This window comes from Phaethon aethereus, assembly GCF_964289735.1.
Source record: "Phaethon aethereus genome assembly, chromosome: 8".
Lineage (NCBI taxonomy): Eukaryota > Metazoa > Chordata > Aves > Phaethontiformes > Phaethontidae > Phaethon > Phaethon aethereus.
Genome location: NC_138584.1, coordinates 14,206,545 through 14,230,403, shown reverse-complemented (window position 1 = coordinate 14,230,403; position 23,859 = coordinate 14,206,545). Strand labels below are relative to the sequence as shown.

The following is a 23,859-nucleotide window of genomic DNA, read 5'->3' as shown; positions in this document are numbered from 1 at the left end:
TCTTAGCAGTGAGCTCAAGTTGAATAGTACATCAAAATATCTGTAAAAAAAATCTAAATGATAACACAAGGCAGCTCACTAAAATTCTGAAGACTATATATGATTTTGTTCTGGAATGCTAATGTTAGTAGCTTAGCCATGACTTGTCCCAAGTGCAATATTAGAAATTTTTAATGTAATCTTTTCTACTTGAATACAGTCTATATAAAATGTTAAATATCCTATATTGCTGAAAAGATATGGGATCAAATTTCTTTCCAATAAATCCTCAGTTTAAAAAAAATATGCATACAAGTCTGCTTTGTTGTCATACATACTGTGAACACTAGTTGAAATTGCAACTACCATCATCCATTAGCTGATTTTTAAAGAGAATTCTTGGAGTCTGTTTTCTGAGAATTGGTTTGAGTTTAATTGTCATTGCTGCAGTTTGAGTCCAGTACTTCATAAATGCTAGCATTAACATCGGAAGAAATCCAGTTCTATTTTAAGTTAAAGCCTTCTGAAATAAAATACTCTGTGCAGCTTCTCTCTGTTTTACCAGCTGTCCAAAGGGTGAGTTCTTGTTTTTCTTGGTTTAGACATAAAGAACATGCTCACCTGTCTGTATTCACTCTCCCAAGTGTAAAGATGGATACAGACCAAAATGGTTTCGATTGGTGAGAGAACTATTAAGTTTCTGGAAAATTGAAAAGCAAAATTTAACATGTAAAATGCACTTACAACAGTGTATGCAGTAGGCTTGGTTAATGCACTACAGCAAAAGTGATGCCAGACAGATATCTGGTACTTTTCTTCAGTTGTCTGCTTGCATTTCTAATCCTAATCATCAACCTAAGACTGATGTAGATGTCAATGAACTGAATCAGGCAAAGGCTTTCTAAGGTTTAAAGGGTTTCTGGAGGTGGCTACATGCTAGAAGCTGATACCAGCAGGTGCAGCCTCAAGTAAAAGCACGTCCATGTTCCTACACGGTTGTCTTTTGAAGCAATATACAGTCTATGCAATGGAATAAAAATTTAAGCGCCCCATTTTTATTTAAGTGGCCCTTTGAAATGCATTATTTTCAAAACTGGAACTCTCTACAGAAAAAAGCTTAAGCATTTCTAATTCCAGAGGATGCATAGTGCCTGTAACAATCAAAGAATGTAGTGGACCGCCTAATTCCACTGTGGACATCTGATATAGTGTGCCTGAAGCAATTTTCTGATCCGGAGCACCCACACGTGCGAGGCCAACACAAATTGTGTTTTCAGTAATTTCTGTAAGAAAGAAGATTAAATGCTTAATTTATTGACTAATGGTCCTATCATAAAAAGTAGTCAAAATGCTTAAACCTTAACACAGCTTTCTTAAAACTCCAATGAATAAATCATTGGAGTGGCCTAGAAAGAAGCTTATTCTTCAAAGCAACTACAGCTTTATCTTAGGGATGTTTATAAGCAAGAATGGGAAGGCAGCAGAAGTAGAATATGAAATTCATTCAGGAATTGTGTTCACTTTGAGGAAACTGCTGCTTCCGATTCATTCTATATAAAGCATAAAATGAAAGTATTTTCATTTTAGTAGTATTTAAGGAATAACATTTTAAAAGGACAACTATAGCTAGATAAATTTCTGTTAGAAATGATTTTTCTGTGATACAATCATATTTATAGCTGCTGTGATTTCATCCTTGGTCTCAACAGACATCTTTCACAGTTTGCTCTTGACTAGTGTTAAGAATTCAAGGTCAAAATCAGTTCTGCATCGTTGGGTTAACCTAGATTCAGGCTGGTATTCATGCAGAGCAGAGTGAGACCAGTCTAAATAAAACATAGCACAGATCTTTGAAGCTCTACTGATCTGAAATGCTCAGAATCCTTCCACCTCCTGCAACTAATGCATCAAAGAGCTCACAAAGGTGGATAGAAACAGTACACGGTTACCAAACTGAGGCTTTGACTAAATCTCCAGGAGCCACTAGTGCTCATTCATCTGTGCTCACTGAACTACGCTCTGTTCAAGCTCTGCCAAATCCATCTCATGACTAGGATTTAAGGCAGCCCAATTCCTCTGCAGAGCAAGAGAATGCCAAGATTAAGAGGAAGGGAGTAGGGTTCAGAGGCCCATCACTAGGTGTGACTTGATAGGGGTAGTAGCAGATAGAAACATTGCACCTGGTTCTTCTCCTTGGAGCCTCCTGTTTTCAATAATGGCAAGAAGCTGTTCTGCAGCTTGATTCACATTCATGTAGCGTGGTGGCTCATAAATTTTTCTTCCTCTGCAGGGAAAGAAAAGTAGAGAAATTTCACATATAACCTATTTCATTATCCCTAGTGTTCTTACAGTTTATTTCCAGAAACCTCTAGACCAGCAAATTGAACTTAAACACACCCAGGCTCTGAGGCTGGGCTTTTCAGACAGCAGTGGAATTTTTAAGGAAGACAGAAGTCTCTTGTGCTCTCACCACACCTGCGAAACAGCAGGGCCTCCAGCTGGCAGATCATTTGAGTCCTAAAAGCAAATCCAGCTGCTAGAAGCAATATGCAGGTTGTGCAGCTACTCCTGAAAGATGCATTAGAGTTAAATTCAAGGGCAAACTACTGTTTTTCTGTCAAATGCCCTGTAGATAGATGATTACAGACTAGAAATACATTCTTAAATGAAATGCTGCTTTCTTTGCCAACTGTGGATTGAGACAGATTTTATTTTGAAACTCCAGAATAAACAAACCTCAATGATACTGTGAGACTTCACAAATGTTAATTTAGACCAGAGTTACAGCATGCATATGCAGTAACCATTTATATTCACCACTGTCAAAACATACAGAGTACAGAGAGATGATTAAGATGTGGCAAGAGCTTTTTTGAATACAGTTAAATGAACTTAAGAGCATTTTCTATACATTGCTTATTTAGCTGTTTAAAAAGGATGGTATGTATTCAGTTTTCTAGCCAGTGTAAGGAAGAATTAATTCAGAACAGAGTTTCAGCTATTAATCTGTTTCAGGATGGGACAGAACAGTAATAAAGTAACACTTCATTTGCCAAGCGGAAAGCTTACCCCACTCTGACTTAGTGCTTCTCACAGAAACAGGTAAAAAAAAAGATTATGCTCTGCTGCAACTTCATTCAGTTACTATAAAGCAAGCCAGATCCTATTGTAAGGAACAAAAAAGTTCCTCTCCTTGTAAGAAAGAAAAGACTGTGGCCAATGAGAAGTACCAGAGGAAAAGGCAGGTAAGTTCAGTATTGGACTATGGGCAAAGAAACTTTGTTCCTTGTACAAAAAAAACCTTTTTAAATACACTGTGTGTTTCTATATATTTTCAAAATGGGGACTCACTTCATTAGATTCTCCAGAGACTGCTCCTTCACTTTAATATCTGTAGAACAAACCAGATATTAAAACACAGGTTCCCTACCAACTTCCCACTTAGTTTTCTATGTAGGTAAAGCTTAACTTAATTAGTACATTCTAGAAACTTTATAACATTTTAGCTATTACACGAGAAAGGAATATGGATTACATTCTACTGTTTTATATGTTAATCACAAAGTATTGTGATTTTATGCATATGATTTTACCCAAAGATAGGGCAAGTTTCACAGATTTCAGAGCAACATAGATGAATAAAAATACTGCTAAGTATACAAATAGTATGCATATTGACCGTAGGATAACTAAATGCCAGCATGGTTAAGCACACCAGGGTATTGGGAGTACTCTTAAATTATGAATACATTGTGGTCACAAAAGGTAAAGCAGTATGACTGATCAACAGTGATTACATCACTGCCATGCAGGAACCTAACTTTCGTTAGCACTTCCTTCCTGTCCCAATCAAAATTTAGAACAATCTTCTGTATGGAGAAAAAAAAGAATTTGGGCAAAAATAAAATAGCGAAAGGGTCAGGTAAGACCCTGTATATCTGCACTTTTATGAAACTCAATTGACCACAACCTCTTCAAGAAGCAATCGAACATTATCTGTATTCAGGTGCCTCCAAAATATTATCATAGTGAAAGTTGGATATATTTTAATCTTCATTTTAAAAAAAAGTATTGCTTAAATTACACAATCAGCTCCTAAACCAAAGTGACTCTGAAGAATGGGGTTTAAAATGCAGAGCTGCAAAATTACTGGTGCACAGTTTACCACATTGCTTATATGTCTGTGAAGTCACTCTGAATTCAGCAGTTTATCAGCACTAACCTTTTTATGTAATGTTTGCTTCTCTGGTAATCTATTTTAGTTGGATAAACAATCAATACATAGACCAGAATGACAAAGTAGCATTACTTACAATTACAATTACTTTGGAAATGGTAGTTTTCAGCTGTGAGCTACAATTAGATGCAGGTACCACAACTGTCCCTGAAACATGAGATTTATAATGCAATTTTATGGTTTCAAAATTTTTACTCTCTCACTACGGTATTAAAAAAAATAAAAGGGAGATCATAGAAATGATTATACAAAATATCTAAAGAATAATTTAACATATTATAGTTGCAATAATCCTTGTTTAAAACACTTGTAAAGTGATCCTTCTTTAAAACAAACTACCAGAATTCTGATTTTTGGCCAGTTTTGAAAACAAGCAACTTTCAAGGCATTGGAAAGTCTGATGTGCACTGATGCTTACACATTTAAAATGTTTCCTGTTCAGGATCCTCCAGTACCACAGACTTTGTTTTTACTTAAAATATTAATTTATTCAGCACTGAGATATCCCAGCTACATCTAAAACATGATGCAGAAAGGTATGTAAGTATATACACAAATATGCAAGTGCCTTACACTTTATATGGAGGCAGTTCCATAATCTTTAAGGAGTTACCTAGACTAGTAGAATTACTCAGAAAGTGGCTTTCAGCCAAGGATTGTTGGGTAGGATAAAGATCAGACAGCAGGATGGGAGAGCCTGGGGACAGTGGTCAGCTAGAAGCTGTATTCTGTTTCAGCTCCATGATCAGCAAAGATGTTTTACAGCATTGAAGCTTCTTACGTCACAATCACCTTTTGCCAAAACATCCTTAGGTAAGATAATTCAGGAAAAAGACTATCACCTTACAAAATGGAAATGTGGTTAAATGTACAATTTAGCTCCCCAGAAAGGCAAATGTGTTGAGCTCTAACCTAGTTAAGTCAATAAAAGGTAGCTGCTATTCACTGCAATCTAATTTGGATCCTGAAGCTAGATTTAGCTTAAAATCACAGTGATCTTTAGAGCAAATATGGGCCTCCTGCTCCTATTTCACTTCTACAAAGGCATAATTTCTTATGGATTTTCTGAAGAGGAATTAAATTTCTGGCCACTGTAGTATGAACAATGGCTGAACTGACTCTAAGTACACATACACTAACATTCCAATTTTTGGTATATTTGCAAAGATGCATGTTAGCTAAGAACATTTGTTTAATCACAGACTTCAACTCATGCCTATCACTATTGTCGCTGGATGCTGCGGAAGATGATAGCTAAGGAACCAGGGTAGCTGCTGCTTACCAAGTAAGCACAGTGTGTGCACTCCATTCTGCCTGTTCTTCTGGATCTTGTCAAAAAAGCTCTCTGGCTTCCATGTATCTGTCCAGAAAACTATAGAAACTGTCTCTCCAAAATTGTATAACTGTAAAACAAGGCAAATGCAGTTAACACACATACACAGTAAGAAAAAACAGAGCTTGCAGTAACATGCTATGCAAACCGTGAACAACTGACAACACTGAAAAGTCCTGAGCCTAGTTAAGACAGACGTTTCATACCACAGGGAGAGTACCCTCCTATGAGATGCTTAAGTTTGCTATTTTGTAGATACAAAACATTGCATTAAAAAAAGTTGCTTCCTTTTAAAAAAGCTGCTCCATGCTTCTCTCTCTCTTGACTAGTTTTAGTGCATTGCTTTGCATTCCCTCCTTTCTTTTTAACGAAATCTGTAATTACTGAACTGGTTTTTCTTCTTCAGAATAGGTATGTGCTGCTGTTCTTTTATTCTCCAAACAGTAAAGCATGTTAATGACTAATGAATTACCTGTAAAGTTTTTACCTATCTCTTCATTCACCTTTCCAATGCATATTAATTTTCAATCTACTTTCTATTCTTTGTTACTTAATTCTGAAGTCCTTTAAAGGGCAAGAACTTTGTAAAATTAGCACCAAAATTATTACTTATTATTTCTTATTTTCATTAAGGCTAGGCAACTTCTAATAATGCCATGATACTTAAAAAGTTTTGATTCTACTCATACAGTAGTATTTGTATTAAAACAACACTTTCCTTCAGATGGAAGCTGTATCATGCAAAAGAAATTACAGTCTAAAGAGACAGTGGATATGACAATCTGAAGACAGGGACAGACTGTGCATGAAGCAGAGAGGTGCAACATTTTTATGCACATATGGCAGGAAGAATTTTGCTAGCAGATTCTATGTCAAACATACTCACTGATTTCATTCTCAGTCAAGCATTATTTATTACTGAAGTCCCTAATCTTGGTGAAAACATTTGAAGCAACAGTCTTGCCAATCATTTCCAGTGATGCAAAAACTAAAGTTATATGTAACCTAAGGCAGCATTTTGCTTGGAAGTGTTTGTGACCAACTTGAAAAAGGGCAAAACCATGCATCAATTTTTGTCAATTCAGCTCTGGAATGGGGCCATGCCAGATGGATTATGTAGTTTGCCAATATCCCATCTGCTCAAACCCACCAGAGAATCAATGGCTATACGGACTAACCTCCCCACTTTCTTTGTAAACCTGAAAGGAAAAGCTGCCTTTCCAAGCTCACTATAGGAAGCACTGTGTGTGCTGTTAGCAGAGAAGAGGACCCTATGTAGATGCAGCTCTGTGCCATCTGGGAATTTCACTATACATACTTATTTTACTGTGGCATTAGGTTGCGGTTTTAAGTCCTTTATGCTGGCAGAGCAGAATTTGAATCAAAGCAGAAACATGTTTGTTTCCAAGGGACCAAAAGCACAAATTTTAACCATTTATGCTGATAGGAACAGTGTTTATTCAAAGATTCCTGGAATATTACTGAAAACATTTCCTCTTTTAAGTATTTCATTCTAGCACAAGGACAAGAACACACAGCGTACATTTCACAACCTGAAGGTTCTTCCAGTAAACTAAGTATAGGTTAAACCAAATGAATTGCTCCTGATGTAACTTGTTAACTATTTCAAGGCTGTGTTCTAGAAAAAGAAAAAAAACAAGCCGTTTTGCCTATTTTTCATGTGGCTAGCTAGAACTCTTTCCATTTTGCACCAAATCCAAAGAAAAACTATTAGAACAAGGAGTTCCCCTTTTTCCAGCTCCCTGTTAGAGCATCTGGAGCAAGTTAACCTTTAATCTCATCGGTAGTATACCTTCAGTCATCAACAACTGCTGAAATGTCCAGTACCAACCTAGCTAGCTAGTTGAAAGCCACTGCAGTCATTTCCCAAAAGCAGCAGCTCTTGCTCAGTACAGAAAGTAGCCTCAATTAACCTCCAATCTTATCCCAGTCCCTTTGGCATTTTGATAACCTGAAGGAGAGAAACTCCCACCTCTGCCTTTTAGCAAAGAAAAGGATGTGCAGAAATGGGCAAAATGTTACTACCTGTAAGTATTTTGTTGGAAATCAGATCTTTTAAACCATTCTGCCACATATGAAAAACAAGTTGAATGCCCAACTTTACACCCCACAGCACTTGTTCTGATTGTTATTCTTCTCTTTTCCATTGATCGTTACAGATTCTCCATCATCTTTGCCAACAAGAAGTTAAGCAAGTTAATCCTTTCTGTGCAAGCACTGCCAGTCGGATTCACTGAATCTGTCCTTTGTTTATCAAGTTTTGCATTAAAACTGAAGTCTGAATGTCAAGAAAGAATAAAACATTCTTGTCAGAAATGGCCTGTCTATTCAGTAGAATATCTTCGCGAAGTATTGATATCATAGAAAACTGTACTTACAGTCTCACAAAAAATACACTTGTTTTCTCAGCACCCAGACATCACAGAAGTAGCTTCTACACCAACAAGGTGTAATGGGGCATATTTTATTAACCTCCTAGAAATGCCTTTGCAACTTATCCCCCTCTACTAACTAAACTTCTAAAGAATGGATTTCCTAGCATTAACGCATACATATTTTTACTTTAAAGAGCGGAAAATACTACTTTGGAAACTTTCTGGTACACCAACAATCTATGAACGCTATGGAACTGAAGCAATAAACGAATACCCCTATTGTGCTCGACTCCTTGTAACCAATTACCTTACAAGCACTTCTACAGACACAAACAAGTATTTCTTTCTCATCCAGCGTTTGATCTCTGCAGATGTGTGACTTTTATGCAAACACAGGCACTGCTCTTCCACCAGAGCAAGCCTGCATCAAAGAAGCAACACATAACTGTATCAGAATTTACATTTTTAAATCTCTCCCTGCACCTCGTGCAGGTTCAATTTGTTCCTAATACAGTTTCCTGTGCTGTGTTCTAATTTCTACCTCTTGAAATCTAGCATGAAGTATCAGACTTTCAAGAAAAGCCTTGCTGCAGACAGAGCAGTAAGTACCAAAAATTCCACTACTATCCTAAGGATTCAGCCATTACAGGGGATGGCAGGTCCACTAGAGCCAGAACCCACTGAAATGCAAAAAGATTCTTTCCACTAACCACAAAAGACTGAATAGGGCCCCAAAATTCCAGAAATCCTGCTTGTCATTGGAATAACGCTGTGACACGTTTGTTAACTAAGGTGTATTACAACACAAACAAGGATTAATGTCATGCTTTGAGATTGTTAAAAAGAAGTTTAATAAGGCAATGAAGAGCTCTGTGTATTTTCAGTGAAATGATCATGCTGTACGGTTGCTGGCACAGCTTTAAAGAGAGGCAACGGCAAATGAAGTTTCACAGCAGTCTTCTGTGTGCAGCACTCTACATTAAGCAGCTGGGGTTTAGGAGTGGGCAAGATCTGTTCTATACAAGCTAAAACACCTCAAGCATCACACTTGCACTAATCATCGGATTTCTTAGAGTGCCTACATTCTGCTCAGGCACAAAAGTGCCAGAATTTCAAAGGGGCTCACTGAAATGGTTGGACAGTCATTTCATGCTCTCAGCTTGGAAACTAACCTCCTTACCTTGTCCCTAATGCTCAAAAACTTCACGGAAAAATTTCAAAAGGTCATTTTGAAAGACCTCAGTCTTTGGAAATACCCCTCCCCCCACACAAGTAGTAATTGGCTTAAGCAAAGCTTTGTGCACTTAAATTTTGCAATGCAATAGCTGAAGTCAGGAAAGGAAGCCAGAACTCTCTGCTCCAAGGCAATGCTCTGTCTTCTCGAGTTTTCTGCCTCTCATAAAATACTGCAGAAAGCTGTTCTTCAACTCACTCACACTTTCATCCCCTCAGAACAAGCTCTAACTTCTTATTTTATTTACACACATAATATGAAAGAATGTCCGACAACTTTTGGTACTGAGGTGCCTGTTTTCAATTAGTATTTTTAACCCTTCTGTTAATGATATTTCTTATTTTACTTGTTGTTTATATAAGCAGAATTGATTACTAATTGAGAGGCCAGAATAAACTATGAGAGAAAAAGTGCTATACCACGATCTCAGCTTGGAAAGCCTGCATGCAAGTGAAATTTCAATGAAACTACTAAGCAACTTTGTTAATGGCCAGTCTGGATGACATCAGACACCTGAAGCTGTCCAGATCAACAGTCCTCACTTAAAATACTGGTGTGGCTAATCACCACAAAAATATAGGGCATAAAAAGAAGGAACAAGCTGAGACTAAATAGGGAAATTAAAAAAGGAAGATCCCCCATCCCCTCTAAAAAGTACTAAAGCAAGCAGGAGAGAAGGTGCAAGATAATACTAAAGGTCAGTAGGGCAACAGCTGCAGAGAAACCAAGAAGTAAACATTTCAAAATGTAGACATTTATTTTTAGAGCATCTTTCCCAGAATTATTGCTGTATCAGCTGCAATGGTGACAAAGCAATTCTTCACTTACAACCCTACCTCCTTTCCTAAAATTTCAAACAGCTTCAGGACTGGATACATGTCAGGGGAAGGAGGTAAACAGTAGTCTTATCATTACATTTTTCAGCTCTGGCACCTGTATACACAGGCAAATGCCTGTAAACCCTGTAGGACTGAAACGCTAGTCAGCTATGTTCTGTGTTGACATGGTCACAGGTTACGCTGCAGACAGGTCTCAGAGGACAGGTGTGTTCTGCATATGAAGATACTGCACAGCCTGATCACACCCCACTGAGACACCAAGAAGCTTTTTCTCCTAAGGCTGTTCCTCAGTGAAATTTGGAGACTGTAGAGCATCTTGCATTATCCCAGGTTCCTTCTTGATAAATCCCAATGAACATACACAGAAAAGTTAAGATGTTTTGTTTATCCTTGTCATTAAGAGTTTTGATGTGATGCTATGCAACGTTCTAGCCCAGAAAGCCAACCATACCCTGGGCTGCACCAAAAGAAACATGGCCTGCAGGTCAAGGCAGGTGATTCTGCCCCTCTACTCAGCTCTCATGAGACTCCATCTGGACTACTGTGTGCAGCTCTGAGGCCCCCAAAATAGCGACATGGACCTGTTGGAGCAGATCCTGAGGATGGCCACGAAGATGATCAGAGGGCTGGAGCACTTCTCCTATGAAGACAAGCTGAGAGAGTTGGGGTTGTTCATCCTGGAGAAGAGAAGGCTCCAGGGAAAACTTATATCAGCCTTCCAGTACCTGAAGGAGGCCTGCAAGAAAGCTGGAGAGGGACTTTTTACAAGGGCATGTAGTGACAGGACAAGGGATAATGTCTTTAAATTGAAAGACAGTAAATTTAGATTAGCTATAAGGAAGAAATTCTTCACTATGAGGGTTGTGAGGCACTGGAACAGGTTGCCCAGAGAAGCTGTGGATGCCGCATTCCTGGAAGTGTTCAAGGTCAGGTTGGATGGGGCTTTGAGCAACCTGGTCTAGTGGAAGGTGTCCCTGCCCATGGCAGTGGGGTTGGAGCTAGATGATCTTTAAGGTCCCTTCCAACACAAACTGTTCTATGATTCTAAGTCAGATTTTTTTTCCTTATACTCCTTAACCAGTTAACAACCCTCCAGACCATATACATCAGATTAAAGGGCTCCTACCATTCTGTATATTACATATTGTTGCCAGAGAAGAGCTTAGGAAGTAGAGCAATCATCAACAAAGAGGTAGCAAGAATCAGTCAAGCTTCAGTTTTGCTTGTAATTGGACATATGAAACAACCACAAGCCTAGCTCTAGCCCTTTACACTATCTTATTTAGTACCACAGACGTTTAGCAACTTTGAATGCCTCTCATGAGAACCTTCACATGAAATTGAAAGTTTTTACCATTCACACACAAGGGGCTATGACTCCTTTTTGTACTGCAAGGCAAGAGATTGGCTCAGCTGTTCAAAAAACCTCCGGTCCCCTTAGTACATGCCAGAGCGAAAGGAACTGTGAAGAAAAGGATGAGGGAAGCCCGCTCCACATGATTGCAGTCTTCAGGAGGCAGCTGAGACAAATAATATAAAACCAGTTGAAAGGAAGAACACATTTTTTTCCTAGCTGCTTCCTGTATCAGCACTTAGGAAATAGCCACTCCACAAGCAGAACAAAATTCAGCTATCAAAAGACTCAGAAACTCCAAGCAAACTTGAACAGGACAGGATTTTCCCTTGAAGGTAATGTCACCTGCAGTTTAATAACCTCCTAACACCCTTCTCAGCAATATCAAACAATGATTCTTTCCCACTCTGGTGACTTGGGTTACTAATCTGAAATTAAGATATCTAAATGGAGGAAAAAAAACCTATTCTGATTAAATGGATGTTTCTGGGTCATGTTTGCTGGTGACAAATGGCACTAAGTTGAACAGCAATTGTAAGTAATGAAGTAATGTGACTAGCACTGATTTAGCCTTAATTTGTTTGAGAAACAAATGTCAACTTCTAAAAGACTCAGAAGCTGATGCTAAGTGAGAAAACCAACCAGTGATGGAAAACAGTTTAACTGCTGTTGAAAAAAAAAAAAAACATTTTGCATAAAGCCCCTCCTATTAGAACAAAGAGTATTTTTGAAGATTAGGGCACAGAGAGAGGGTGGAACTCAGAGGTTCCGTTCTTGCAGCTACTACAGGTTTTCTATTTGACTATGACCATAGCGAGTAATGATAGCACCCTTCAGCTTCCTTATATGTAAGTAATATTTTTGTACTTGACGCTGAAAATGTACTCACCTGTTCAGCAAAGACTCAAAAATAACATAGTAAAGCACTGCTTTTGCATTTAAGTGATCAGCTAGTAGCGAAAAGACAAAACTAGTTTATAACTGTAATTGTCTTACAAGAATTAACTGGACTGCAAATGAAAAAAGTCAAGATGAGTCACTGAAAGAAAGAAGGGCACATGCAGATGTTTGTTCTGAAGCTATTCAGGTGGAAAGTGGGTATGTCTCAAAAGAAAGGCAGGTCTTTGCCATGACATGTTTTTTGCCTAGCTACCCTACCAAACTATAAAGTAAATGCTTTCGAAACTAGCAACACCACTCTCCCAGACATGAGTGGTTCATTTTAGGCTTTTGTCTCATCCCATGGCTTGTGTCAAGCTTTGCACTTCAGTTCTCAAGCCTCTTTTTTCACAGTCATGCCATTATCTCAAGCCATTTCAAGTTGCATCATTCCTTCACATCCATCACAGGTCAGTATGATGCAGAGTCCTCCTCATGTGTTTGACCATCCATACTGCTACCTCAACGATACATTATCAGAACTGAGTCAGAGAGAATTGCCCTGAGAGCACCATTCTGGTCAGTGACCTTCCCAAACTAACCCAGACGTCACGCAGATTAGGAAGGAAGGAAGAAGGTGTAAATTAGAGATCCTAAGTTTTCTGCCTCTCTATTCTAGGGCTAAAAGCCTTAGCAATCTGCCCTATTCAAAAAATCTGAGCGTGGGTACACATAAAGTCATGGAAGTCAGGCTAGGCTCTCCCTTTGTTCTCAGCTTGCAATGCTGAATCCTAGTCAGCTGGAGCCAAGGCAATGTCTCGCTCACAGCGTAGCTGAGCAGTGGTAGAACAGAGGCAAGCCTGTTACCTAAAATACTAAGCTTTCCAAAGCCCTGGAACTACAATGCAGCTGCTTACGAGGAAAGCTGAACTGCCTCCCTAGTTCACTAGAAGTGCTCTCAGAGAATCTTGGCCTTCCCCTGGGGACTTCTGTCCCCTCTCCCTGACTTCGCTGGCAGTATGCATGGATACCAAACTGCATGATTTTCCTCACTGGTGGTTGCTCCACCCTACAACAGGAGTCAGAGTGATCAACATACCTACATGTCAGATTCCAGACAAGAGAGGTGAACCTGCAGAGAACGTACTAAGAGGCATTCGCAGACAGGCACTTTTCCTGGCTTCTGCACCCTGGCTGTATTCATTGACTTTTGAGGGAAAAGATGTTCTTCAGCCTTGGAAAAAAAAAATAGCCTGACACAGTGAAGCACAGCAAGAACAGTGTAAAAGAGGGAGCCACGGCAAGTCATACAGCCTTATGCCCAGTCAGACTAATATTTTGCCAAGTTATACTATCCCTCGCTTTCAATAACTGTAGCTCATTGTATCAACCTGTGAGAGCTTCCTAGAAGTTCAAAAAGTTTGATTTTTCAAAACTAAAAAAAAAACCTGTTCTTTGTACAAATATGATCTTCACCTGTGCAGCCTTAACAACAGCTGCACGGATTCCGTTAAATGGGCAATGCAGTAAAAAAAAAATTGCAAAGATATATTCACTCTTCTTTACAATTTGGCAACAACGTATCTACGAATCGAAGGTGACAAACCATCATTAATTCTCTACGGTCTTCAGTAACTCAATACTGTACAGGAAAAACGGCGCAACTACCAGAATATTGTTGGCTGCACAGAAGCATTGCTCTGATGACAAGAGACATGTTCTTTTGTGAACAGACTGGGCTGTAGCTGCATTTTACTGAGAGCCTAATCAGCAGTTACAGCTCACTACGCACATGGCTTTCAGAACAGCGTATAAAGGTGTTTCCTGTTTTTCTCTAGTAAGAAAGAGGTTTTGTATCACAATCAGATTAAAACAAGAAAAAAAGAAAGCCAAGCCTCTTCTGTGGTGAAGCAAAAGAGGAATCCCTGCTATACTTGACAGCAACTTTGCAATTTGAAACACAGTAACGCCAAAACTAAATCGGTGGCAGCAGACAGCCATGAACATAAAGACTGTTGAAAGAAATTACAAACCACCACAACTCTAATTAAATCACAGGCTGCTTTTTTGTAAGTTACCCTTCACTTGCTGTTTATGCCTGTAAGGAGCAATGAAGAGTTAAACATACAGCTGGTTATAGTTTGTCCGGTAATAGAATATAATCACTATTTCCTAAAATGCTTTATACAACAACAGGAATGTTGACTTATGAGAAGGCAGTCCCTCCCAAGCCAGAATGGAAAAGGGGACTAATGCCAGAGTGAATAGCATCACGTTTCCTTCATAGTCTGTTCTCTTCAGCACGGGATAAGGAAATAGTAAACTAATCTCCAAAACTCTGTGTATGTGAAAAACCTTATGGACTGTTTGCAATATAATCCCAATTAGTTTTCTGCTCTTTTTTTCAATTAACTTAGAAGCTCTATACTCTTCCTTCCTAAGACTAGCTGGAGTTGTAGGGGAAGCAAACTCTCAGAAAACTTAAGTCACCTGTTCTCTTTGGGAATATGAGCCTTACATCACCCTTCCTAATGAACATAAAAGAACAGTAAAAAGATAGCGGGTAGTAGAAACCACTTGTCAACAGCTTGACAGCAAAGAAAACTTTGCGCCACCATGAAGCCAAAAGGGGAAAGAAAGGGTGAGCCACAGCCTCAACCCTTGTGTTACCCGCCCCAGTAAGTGCAGTCATGCGACAGCTGGCATCTGTCTGCTCTACATGTAGATTTCAGACACCAAGGAGCCTATTTCCTTCCTAAAAGATAATTTTGCCTAAGTCTTACAGCAATAGACAGGTATCACTAAGAAAGTGCTCACGGGAAGAATTTTACCCTGTACTGCACTCCCTTTAGCATTAGCATTGACATCTCAGAACAAGTATCCATGCACTGTCAACGCCAGATCAGACAGGGCTCTCGTATTTCCAAACCGTTCAGATGTGATCAAAGCCAGAGATAACACCCAACATACTGCAACAGATTTTCTGCTGCTGGGCAGCATTTAAAAAAGTCTATTGGAGTTTGTCAGTCTAAGTTTGAAGGTGATGGTTGTTGGCTGAAATTTTAAAAATGGTATTCTTTTATGTTAAGCTAGGAAGGAATGCTTCCTTCTTCAGTGATAATAACTTATTGTTCAAACCCTCTACTCTTGTCTGTATTACACTTACATTCCTGTGCTTGCTTTTGGTTTTGGTAAAGTGGGAGCTTGGTTTAGGGGTTCCCATACAGAGGGAACCATTCCGAACCTTGAGAGGGAAGGTTCTGTGTTAAAGTAATGAATGAAAACAAGAGGAGGAAGCTTTCAACTAATATATATCTGATTAGTTATGATACATATACTGATATACGCAGGAAAAGTAAATAATGGACCTATACACAGGTAAAAGGAAGTAGGGAAGTATGTTCTCGGGGGACACTAGACCTTTTCTACTTTAGCCAGGCAAGAAGCATTTGTTCTTTAAGTCCTTGGCTAGGCAAATCCCTCCTCTCTCAGCAGGTGGGCAGGAAGTGAAGACAGGTCAACATCAGAGAGAAAGAATGCATCATACACAAGATTTTGGAATTAGTTATGATCTGAGTTGGGCATATAGACAGGCTTGTGCATGCATTCCTTTTATGACAAGACCATCATATTTCGCAACAGGGTAACAACCTAATTTAAGAATTAACTTATATGGTGACCATCAGCACTAGAAGGAAACCAACATAAGCAAAGCCTTATCTGTAAAATAACTTAAATATCAAAGTCTTCTGGGGCAGAGGGAAGTCAGAGAGCAGAGAAGAACAGAAGAGTTACTACTCATTTACACATGCGCTCATCAAAAGGGACTTTTGCTGATATGCAGTATGCTCAAAAGGAAGTGTTAACAAATTCTGACAACAGAAGTATACAGTTGCTACAGATCTTCAAACTTCAGATTGCAACATGCACTGCTACAGCAGTAGAAGAGCTCACTAATCGTAAGTTTAGCAGATGTGGAATAGCATTTATACAAAAATGTTACCTGTAAACCACAGCAGCCCACCGCATTCATTATTGAAGCATTATGAATGACCTTGTATGGAATCCCCAATTTTACTGCACGTAGTACCAAATCACTGTGTGTCGTGGCCCTGTGTTAAGAAGAGAAAGGAATTAAAGATTGAAAAGATAAAGTGACCAAGTGTTACTAGCATTATAGTTTGTTTTGAAAGTAAAATTAAACCCTTCACAACTATGGCAATGCAGAATTGCCAAAAGGACAACAATAACTTGACTAATTGTTACAAGAAATTAAAAACTCCAATAAGGCTTCCATATGTCACCTTCCCCAGCTGAAAACACAGCCATCCTCAGTATGTTACAGTTCTTTGCAGTTTTCTGGCATCGTTAAAACTGTAACAGCAACACGTTACTTTTTAAAGTAGCTTTGGCAACTACATGAAAAGGAAAGTTCCATTTATCCCTTGTCTTCTGCAGGTGTCTGTTGGACATCTGTCGAACTGTAAAGGTCAACTCTATTTGGCATAGACTTCAACAAAACACCAGTATTTCCTTGCTCGCTGGACAGCCAGGTCTTCTCCCGTTTGCACCTACTGCATGCTAGGAAAGCAACACGCTCAAACAAGAACTTTGAACAGACTGAGGTAAACTGCACGCAGTACTTAGAAAAAAAACTATTAGTTTTACTAAGACTACTAAAAAACTATTTAGTCTTAGACTAAATCAACTTTTATAGTATTTAAGCCAAATTACTCAAATTAACAATGCCTAAGTTTGAGTGGCCAAGTTTATTCTGAAATAATTAAGAAAATTCTAGTTAAGCTTAGAACTGAGATAAATTTGGCTCCAGGTCTAATGCTCAATAACCACCTTGCTGTGATTTGTCCAAGAATTACTGAGCTTGTAGTTAAGGCAATTGGGATTTGAGTCCTGCTAAGATGGAAAGCATATATAGATCCAGCAAATCCTTGAACTGCAGCAATGCTTACCTATGTGTCTTGCTTGCATGTATGCTTACATACATGCTAGGCACTCCATTTACCATGTGAAATACGAAAATGTACCTACCCCTTGCCTAAATTTATCAAACCTGAACAATGGCCTTAGCCATCTCATTCCCAAGATGTACCACACACTTCCGTGTGGCCATTCCAAAGAAGGAAGCAAAGAAAGAAATAGCATATGCTGATCAGAGTAATTAAATAGGAAAACTGCTTTCACCCTGGCCTTGTTCAGTTACCCTAGCAGAATTCCCCTGATGTTTAGTCTGATAATTTTCACAATGCATGTCTGACTAGCACCAGCAGATCAGGTGCTTCAGACTGGAACACAAATGTGGCAGCAGCTGGCAAGGCTGCAAGGATCAATAATTTAAAAAAGAAATCAATTTCACTGGAGAAAAAAAAATAGAGGAATCTAAATTTGGGAAACCAGATGCTGGTACAAACCGGCTCCCAGACCTAGGAGAATGCAGTAAAGTAATGTAAACCAACAATTTGGTTAGTAAACAAACTAGGCTCCTAACTTCATAAGCAAAGGTGGTTTAAGAATGCCTGCTATAAGACAAGAGGGGACTAGTTTTGCGACCTTGCGTTATCCCCTTCACCTACATAGGATAAGGAGCACTAGAGGATTTTGTGGCTATGCTAATACTGACGAAGGGATCAGCTGGCTTTATTCACTGAAACTTGCTCCGGCCAGTATTTTCTTACAATAGATCTGTCCATAATGACTGTAGCTAATAGCAGAATTGCCCTCATGAGCACTCAGTTAATACCAGCAAAGGCTTCATGGAGTCAACCCTCTGCACCCAGAGCTACATTAGTATTTTCTGTCACTGACACAGATTTTAAGTTTTATGGGTAGTAATAACAGGAGTGTTAGCACATTAGGCTAGATGAAGGTGGGCTTTCCATTATACTACTAAAATTGTCAGGTTCATGCTAGCACATCCACGGCTGTCACCACATATGCAGATAAAAACTTGCAGAGAACAACATGGGCACAGCCTGTTTTATCCTTTTAACCATTAGCCACCAACACCTGAGATTTCCAAGGCTGCCGAGCACTTTTCTTACCTCCAAATATACTTGAAACTCTATGATCCGCTGCAGTCACATGGCTTCTATCTTCCCCTATGGCTTCTCTTAAGACAGAAACACTCACTACTCTTTCCTAGTAACCTCATGAACCTCTAAATCCTTAGGGCTCTATGTGGGCATAGGAACAGTTCTTCTGCTCCTATTAATTAATAAAATTGATTAATATTCTGCAATATTAAGAGCTAAGAACATAAACATTTTAGAGAAAAGTAACTCATTCAAAAAAAGGGTAGTTTTCTACGATGTTGTAGTATGTTAATCAGAATTGAAGTATTTTGACACTGAAACTAATGATAACTGAGGCAGATCAAGATACTGCTTAAAAGTAGCGATTACATTTCAATACATGTAGGTTATTGGGTTTACCTTGTGTATTTGTATCAGTTTGGATCACAGCACAAGGGTACAGGTAATATGGCTCTGCAGTCTACATGAATCCTAATTTTAATGTTAACATGCACTGAAGGTATAATTAATATTTTTGAAATATAGCATCATCTGCCCATAAGTAGTAGTTTAATATATTCTCTTGCCAATTCCCTTCAACTTGTCTTTACATAAATTATCTGGTTTTGACAGATGTGCACACTGCTCCTCTTTTTCATAAACTCTATTTTTTTCACTCACAAATAGGGTGCTCAGTGATTTGATTTTTCTTGTGCCCCTTAACACTGTGGTATAAATCTTGAATCACCAGCTGGAGACTAAAAGCTCTTCTGTATGGCTTGACATTACAGACTGATGATGCCTGACTGAAAAGACAGAAGGAGATCCTTCTGGTGACAGAAAAAGACTACACTTTTCAGCAGGAATAAAAAGTGGAAACAAAAGGCTTAATAAACCAAAATGCGAACACATTTATAATGACCTAAATGATTTTAAAAACTAGCATATATCAAAGCAGAAGCACTGTACAACCAACAATCAGTATTCATTCTAAAACAACTGAGCATAAAGCTGCAAATGTACAAAAAGCAACTAAAAGAATATTCTCTAAAAACAGCACATTTCTTAATTATGTGATATCCTAGAATTTCTTCTGTTAGCAGATAAAACCTGCTAAAAAAAAAATATGCTCTATAAAAGCTAGCATGGAGAATGAAATTATAAGTGACTGCTGAAGAAACATTTATACATCCTGGAGGGTCCACATCCCTATCTATAAGGGTCATCTGGGGAAGCAAACTCCAAAGCAAGATAAAGTGTAGACAATTGCATGTATGTTTTTAATGCAATTAAAAATATACAAAGACATAAAAAGTGCTTCTGATGTGAAAATCAGCTTCTTCATAAAAAATTGCAGTTATGGAGCACGGCTCCTTCCCGCTGAAAAAAGAGAGTGATCAAGCTACAGCAATAATTAAAACGTTGCTTTGTCTTACCCAAAAGGATCACCAACTACAAGAAATGCGACATCACAAACATCAGCATCTTTTAAAATGCTATCTGCATCTTGTTCCACTGTTTCTCGGTCAGCCAAAATCAATTCTTTTCCATAAAACTCTTCCTAGAAATTGAAATTAAGAAACACCAAAATAAGACACTTGGGAGTGTTTTCGTATCTCTCTGGGTGCTCATTCAGGAACACAGACAATACACACTAAAAAGGCCAACTTTATTATTCTCCCCAGTGGTCTGACCCATGTCTTAAGAGAACCCTGCCTCCTTTTGCAAGAACACCTGAGCTTCCCATAAAGCAGCTCCTGAGTTGGAAAAAAATAGTAAAGCACATTATTCTGATACTGCCTTGATTTTTTATGCCTTCTGTGTCAGTTGAGGAGTTGCTCCAGAAGTAGCCCAGTCACACCTGTGTACTGAAGGTACCTGGATGGACTCTAGGTATAGTTAATTTAACCACTCATCGTACTGTAAGGCATCCCCTCTCACAACTCAGAGACTAACTGCTTAGGTTAGTTATAATACTGTCATCAAACCAGACAGAAATATGACACCAGCTATACCACAACCTACTTTTTTAGATTTTTCCTTAGTACATTGTAACTAACCACATCTAAGGAATGATTTCATATTAATCCTTCATCTTCAAGTTCTCTGCGAGAAATACTTTACCATGTATACAGGTAAACATGTATTTGATTGTGTCCTTTGCTTTTCTTCAGCAACTCAGTAATCATTGTGTCTCTTTGTATGTTTTAAATGCCTTTATTTCCAGGATCAACCTCACATGCGTAATAAAATTTCAATTAGTTCTAGAAACATGTTATCTGTCTCCGTAAGTCATGTCTCACCATATGTTTCACCCACTCTTTACATGATTAGATAAAGGTTTTTTTCCAGGGCATATACCAAAAAAAGGTGTTTGTGTTGTAAACAGTATTCAGAAAATTTGAGTGGTATTATAAATATTAACAAACTGATAAAACTGTTAAGTCAGTTATGGTCCAGAAAGATTTTCCTCTGACTTCAGTGATGCTTCATCTTTGCTCACAAAGAATAACGAATTGACAAGAGAACCACCACACTTGCACAGAAGCAGAGTAGTGCTTCCATTAAAAAAATCCATCCAATAGCTAGAGTACTAGATATGGGACCTCAGTTACTGGGTTCAGTTCCCTTTTCTAAAGATTACTTCCTCACCATTTTTGGATAACTTTCTCTACCTCTGTAAAATGAGGATATTATTTTTCTTGTGAAAAAGACTGCAATCTGTACAGATCCAATAGAAAGGGGACCAAACAAACGTATAAGCAAATTTTGTATCTGTGATTCAGAACGGTTGATGGCCACCCCGGAGTACTGCTGAGGTCTGTACTAAACAAATTTTGACACCCCACTTGTCTTTATTAGGTGTCTAATAAAGAGGCACATTAGCAAGTAGTACAGCAGCAACAGGAGCTGATCTGTAAAACAAAGCACTTAGTGCCAAGAACTCAGAAACAATGCTACATACATTTTGTTGGGTTTACCATTGGACCAGACTAACTTCAGTCCAGTACTATAAGCAAATGCACACCATAGAGCATAAAAGGTACATTCCCAGAAGCACACCTTTCAGTTTGTTTTCATCTAATGTAATCTATTTGCACTGAGACTGCTCCACAATGCAAATCAAAGCACATTAACTAGAGAATATATAAAAACCACTCTCCTGACAAAAACTAAAATGTGGACTCCCTGGGAGGTCACTGGGTCCAAATAGTTCTTTCACCAAACTGACAGCCTATTTAGACCGTCAACATCAAACAACTTTTAATAAATGTTTTAGGTCAAAGAGATAAATTAAGCAAGTCATGTCATTTGAATTATGAGATCTGATTTTAAAAGAATCAGCACAGGAGGATTTCTAGAAAACCCCTGCAGGAAAGAATCTGTTCCTTATCTATTGAGAGCTTTCTCATAACTTTTCATGTTGCTTAGGAGATTCTTCAGATTACTAAATAAACCATTCCACATTGTCACTTGTATGTAAAATGGGCTGTATTATCAACACTTGACGATTAATTTGAATATTCCCACTTATGCTTTGTTTTTATTGATCATTTTTCCCAAATACCTTATCTTTGAGACTTCAAGGTTTGCAAAATACTAAAAACAATAAAAAACAAAACAAATAAACCCCCAAAATACATGCCAAAAATATTCAGCATTTTTCTATTATTCAATGTTTTCTTTTCAGCTGGCTAGGAATCCATCTTTTTTTAACAGCAAATGCAGATTTTGCAAAGTAAAAATGTCCAAGTAATCATTTCATTCTGCAATTTTCCAACTATCCAACAACAACAAAAAAATAACATTTGGTTTTGAATGGATTAATTTCAATTCAGATTGCTTCAGTGTATTGAAAAAAACCCCAGAAAAATGTGGAAAATATCTTCATTTCAAAATACAGCAGATACCAGAGATGGCCTCAAATATTCTATCCTATCTTCTATCTAGAAACCACATAACGCTGACTACAAGCTAAAAGTCTCATGTGCTATATATACATACAGATATGCATGCAAGTACACTATGGCTATACAGCATCCAAGACCCAGATAGCATCTCTGTGTAGTACTACACAGCTTATTTGGAGATCCCTGTTCTTTGGGTAGGTAAGCTCATTTTTTGGTATTATGGTATTATTTCAGGATTAAACTTTATCCTTCTATGACCAGTCAACCCATCAGAGTTATAATTTGTACAATTTTACTATGTTTTCTTCCATAAGGTGTCTTTACTAACAAAAAGCTTATCTCCATGTTGCTCAACAGCCCATCTCTGATTGAACTGTACATAGAATCATGGAATATTTTGGCTTGGATGGGACGTTTAAAGGCCATCTAGTCCAAGCCCCCTGCAATGAACACGGACATCTTCCACTAGACCATGTTGCTCAGGGCCCCATTGAAGCTGACCTTGAATGTTTCCAGGGATGGGGCATCTGCCACCTCTCTGGGCACCTCACTGTGCCAGGGTTTCACCACCCTCACTGTGAAAAATTTCTTCCTTATGTCTAGTCTGAACCTACCCTCTTTTAGTTTAAAACCATTACCCCTTGTCCTATTGCAACAGGCCCTGCTAAAAAGTTTGTCCTCATCTTTCTTGCAAACCCCCTTTAAGTATGTTCTGGAAGTCTCAAGATGGTGAGACGGCGTGGCCCACAAGGAAATATAGAAACCTGAGACACTAAAATTATTATTCCCAGCAGGCACCATAACACCTCAAGGCTGATACAGAGGTTCAAGGCTCCAAGACAGATATTTTTCTGGCATTTCTTTTTTTTTTTTTTTAAATCAGATCAGACATTTTCTGACCAAGTTGTCCAACATTTCAGGATTGCCATGTAGTTAGAATTTGAGATGAAAACTAGTGTCAAAATACAAACGTTACTTGTAGGAAGGAAAAAATTTGTTTTCATTACAGTCTTCTCTCAAGGTAGCAAAACAATTTCTCCTATAAAACATCGTATGTGAAGGTCATGTACGTGCTTTTTGCGAGACCCCGCATCGTTGGTTTCTCCCGCTGATGTTACTGACCTACCAGGCCCAGCACCCTCCTCATTCCTTTGTACGAGAGGCGTCAGGACTCCGTGCGACAGCACCGGCCAGACCTACCAGCGCTTCCTTGCCCACCGTGAGGACGGACGTGTAGGCCTCCAGGTACACCCTACGGCACCGCCTCACCGCCTCCAGCCCTTTCACTGTGATGTCCTTGGCATCGCCCAAGCCGAGCCCGACCAGATACAGCATGCTTGGGGAGGCCGTTACAGCCGCCAGGCCCACTGCCGCCGCCGCCACCTATCACGGCAGGGAAATGGGGATCAACACGCCGCCGAGGCCTCGCCCACGCCTCCTCGCCCCACGCCTCCCCGCTCCTGCCACTCGCCCCTTCACGCCCGGGCGCGACCCCTCCCTCGCTCCCTCCCGCCTCACACGCGCCCGGACGCGCCTACCCGCCGCCGGCCAGTCTCCCACCTGCCGCCCACTGGCCGCGCCGCCACCAGCGGCCACGCCCCTTCCGCGCTTTGCGGCTCCCGGCGGCCGCAGGGGCTGCCGGGAGCCGTAGTCCCCCGTGGTGGGGAG

At 39.2% G+C, this 23,859-nt stretch overlaps 1 protein-coding gene across 1 annotated transcript; it reads right to left on the bottom strand.

Annotated features, from left to right (window-relative positions):
- Nucleotides 1-1,038: 1,038 nt before the first annotated feature.
- On the bottom strand, nt 1,039-23,526 carry DPH5 (diphthamide biosynthesis 5; the record flags this gene model as incomplete). Its single annotated transcript, XM_082002786.1, has 7 exons — nt 1,039-1,262; nt 2,160-2,263; nt 3,331-3,370; nt 5,499-5,619; nt 16,255-16,363; nt 19,717-19,841; nt 23,392-23,526. The coding sequence occupies 7 exons, from the start codon at nt 23,524-23,526 to the stop codon at nt 1,039-1,041; spliced, it is 858 nt and encodes a 285-aa protein (XP_081858912.1).
- Between the last annotated feature and the right edge of the window lie 333 nt (nt 23,527-23,859).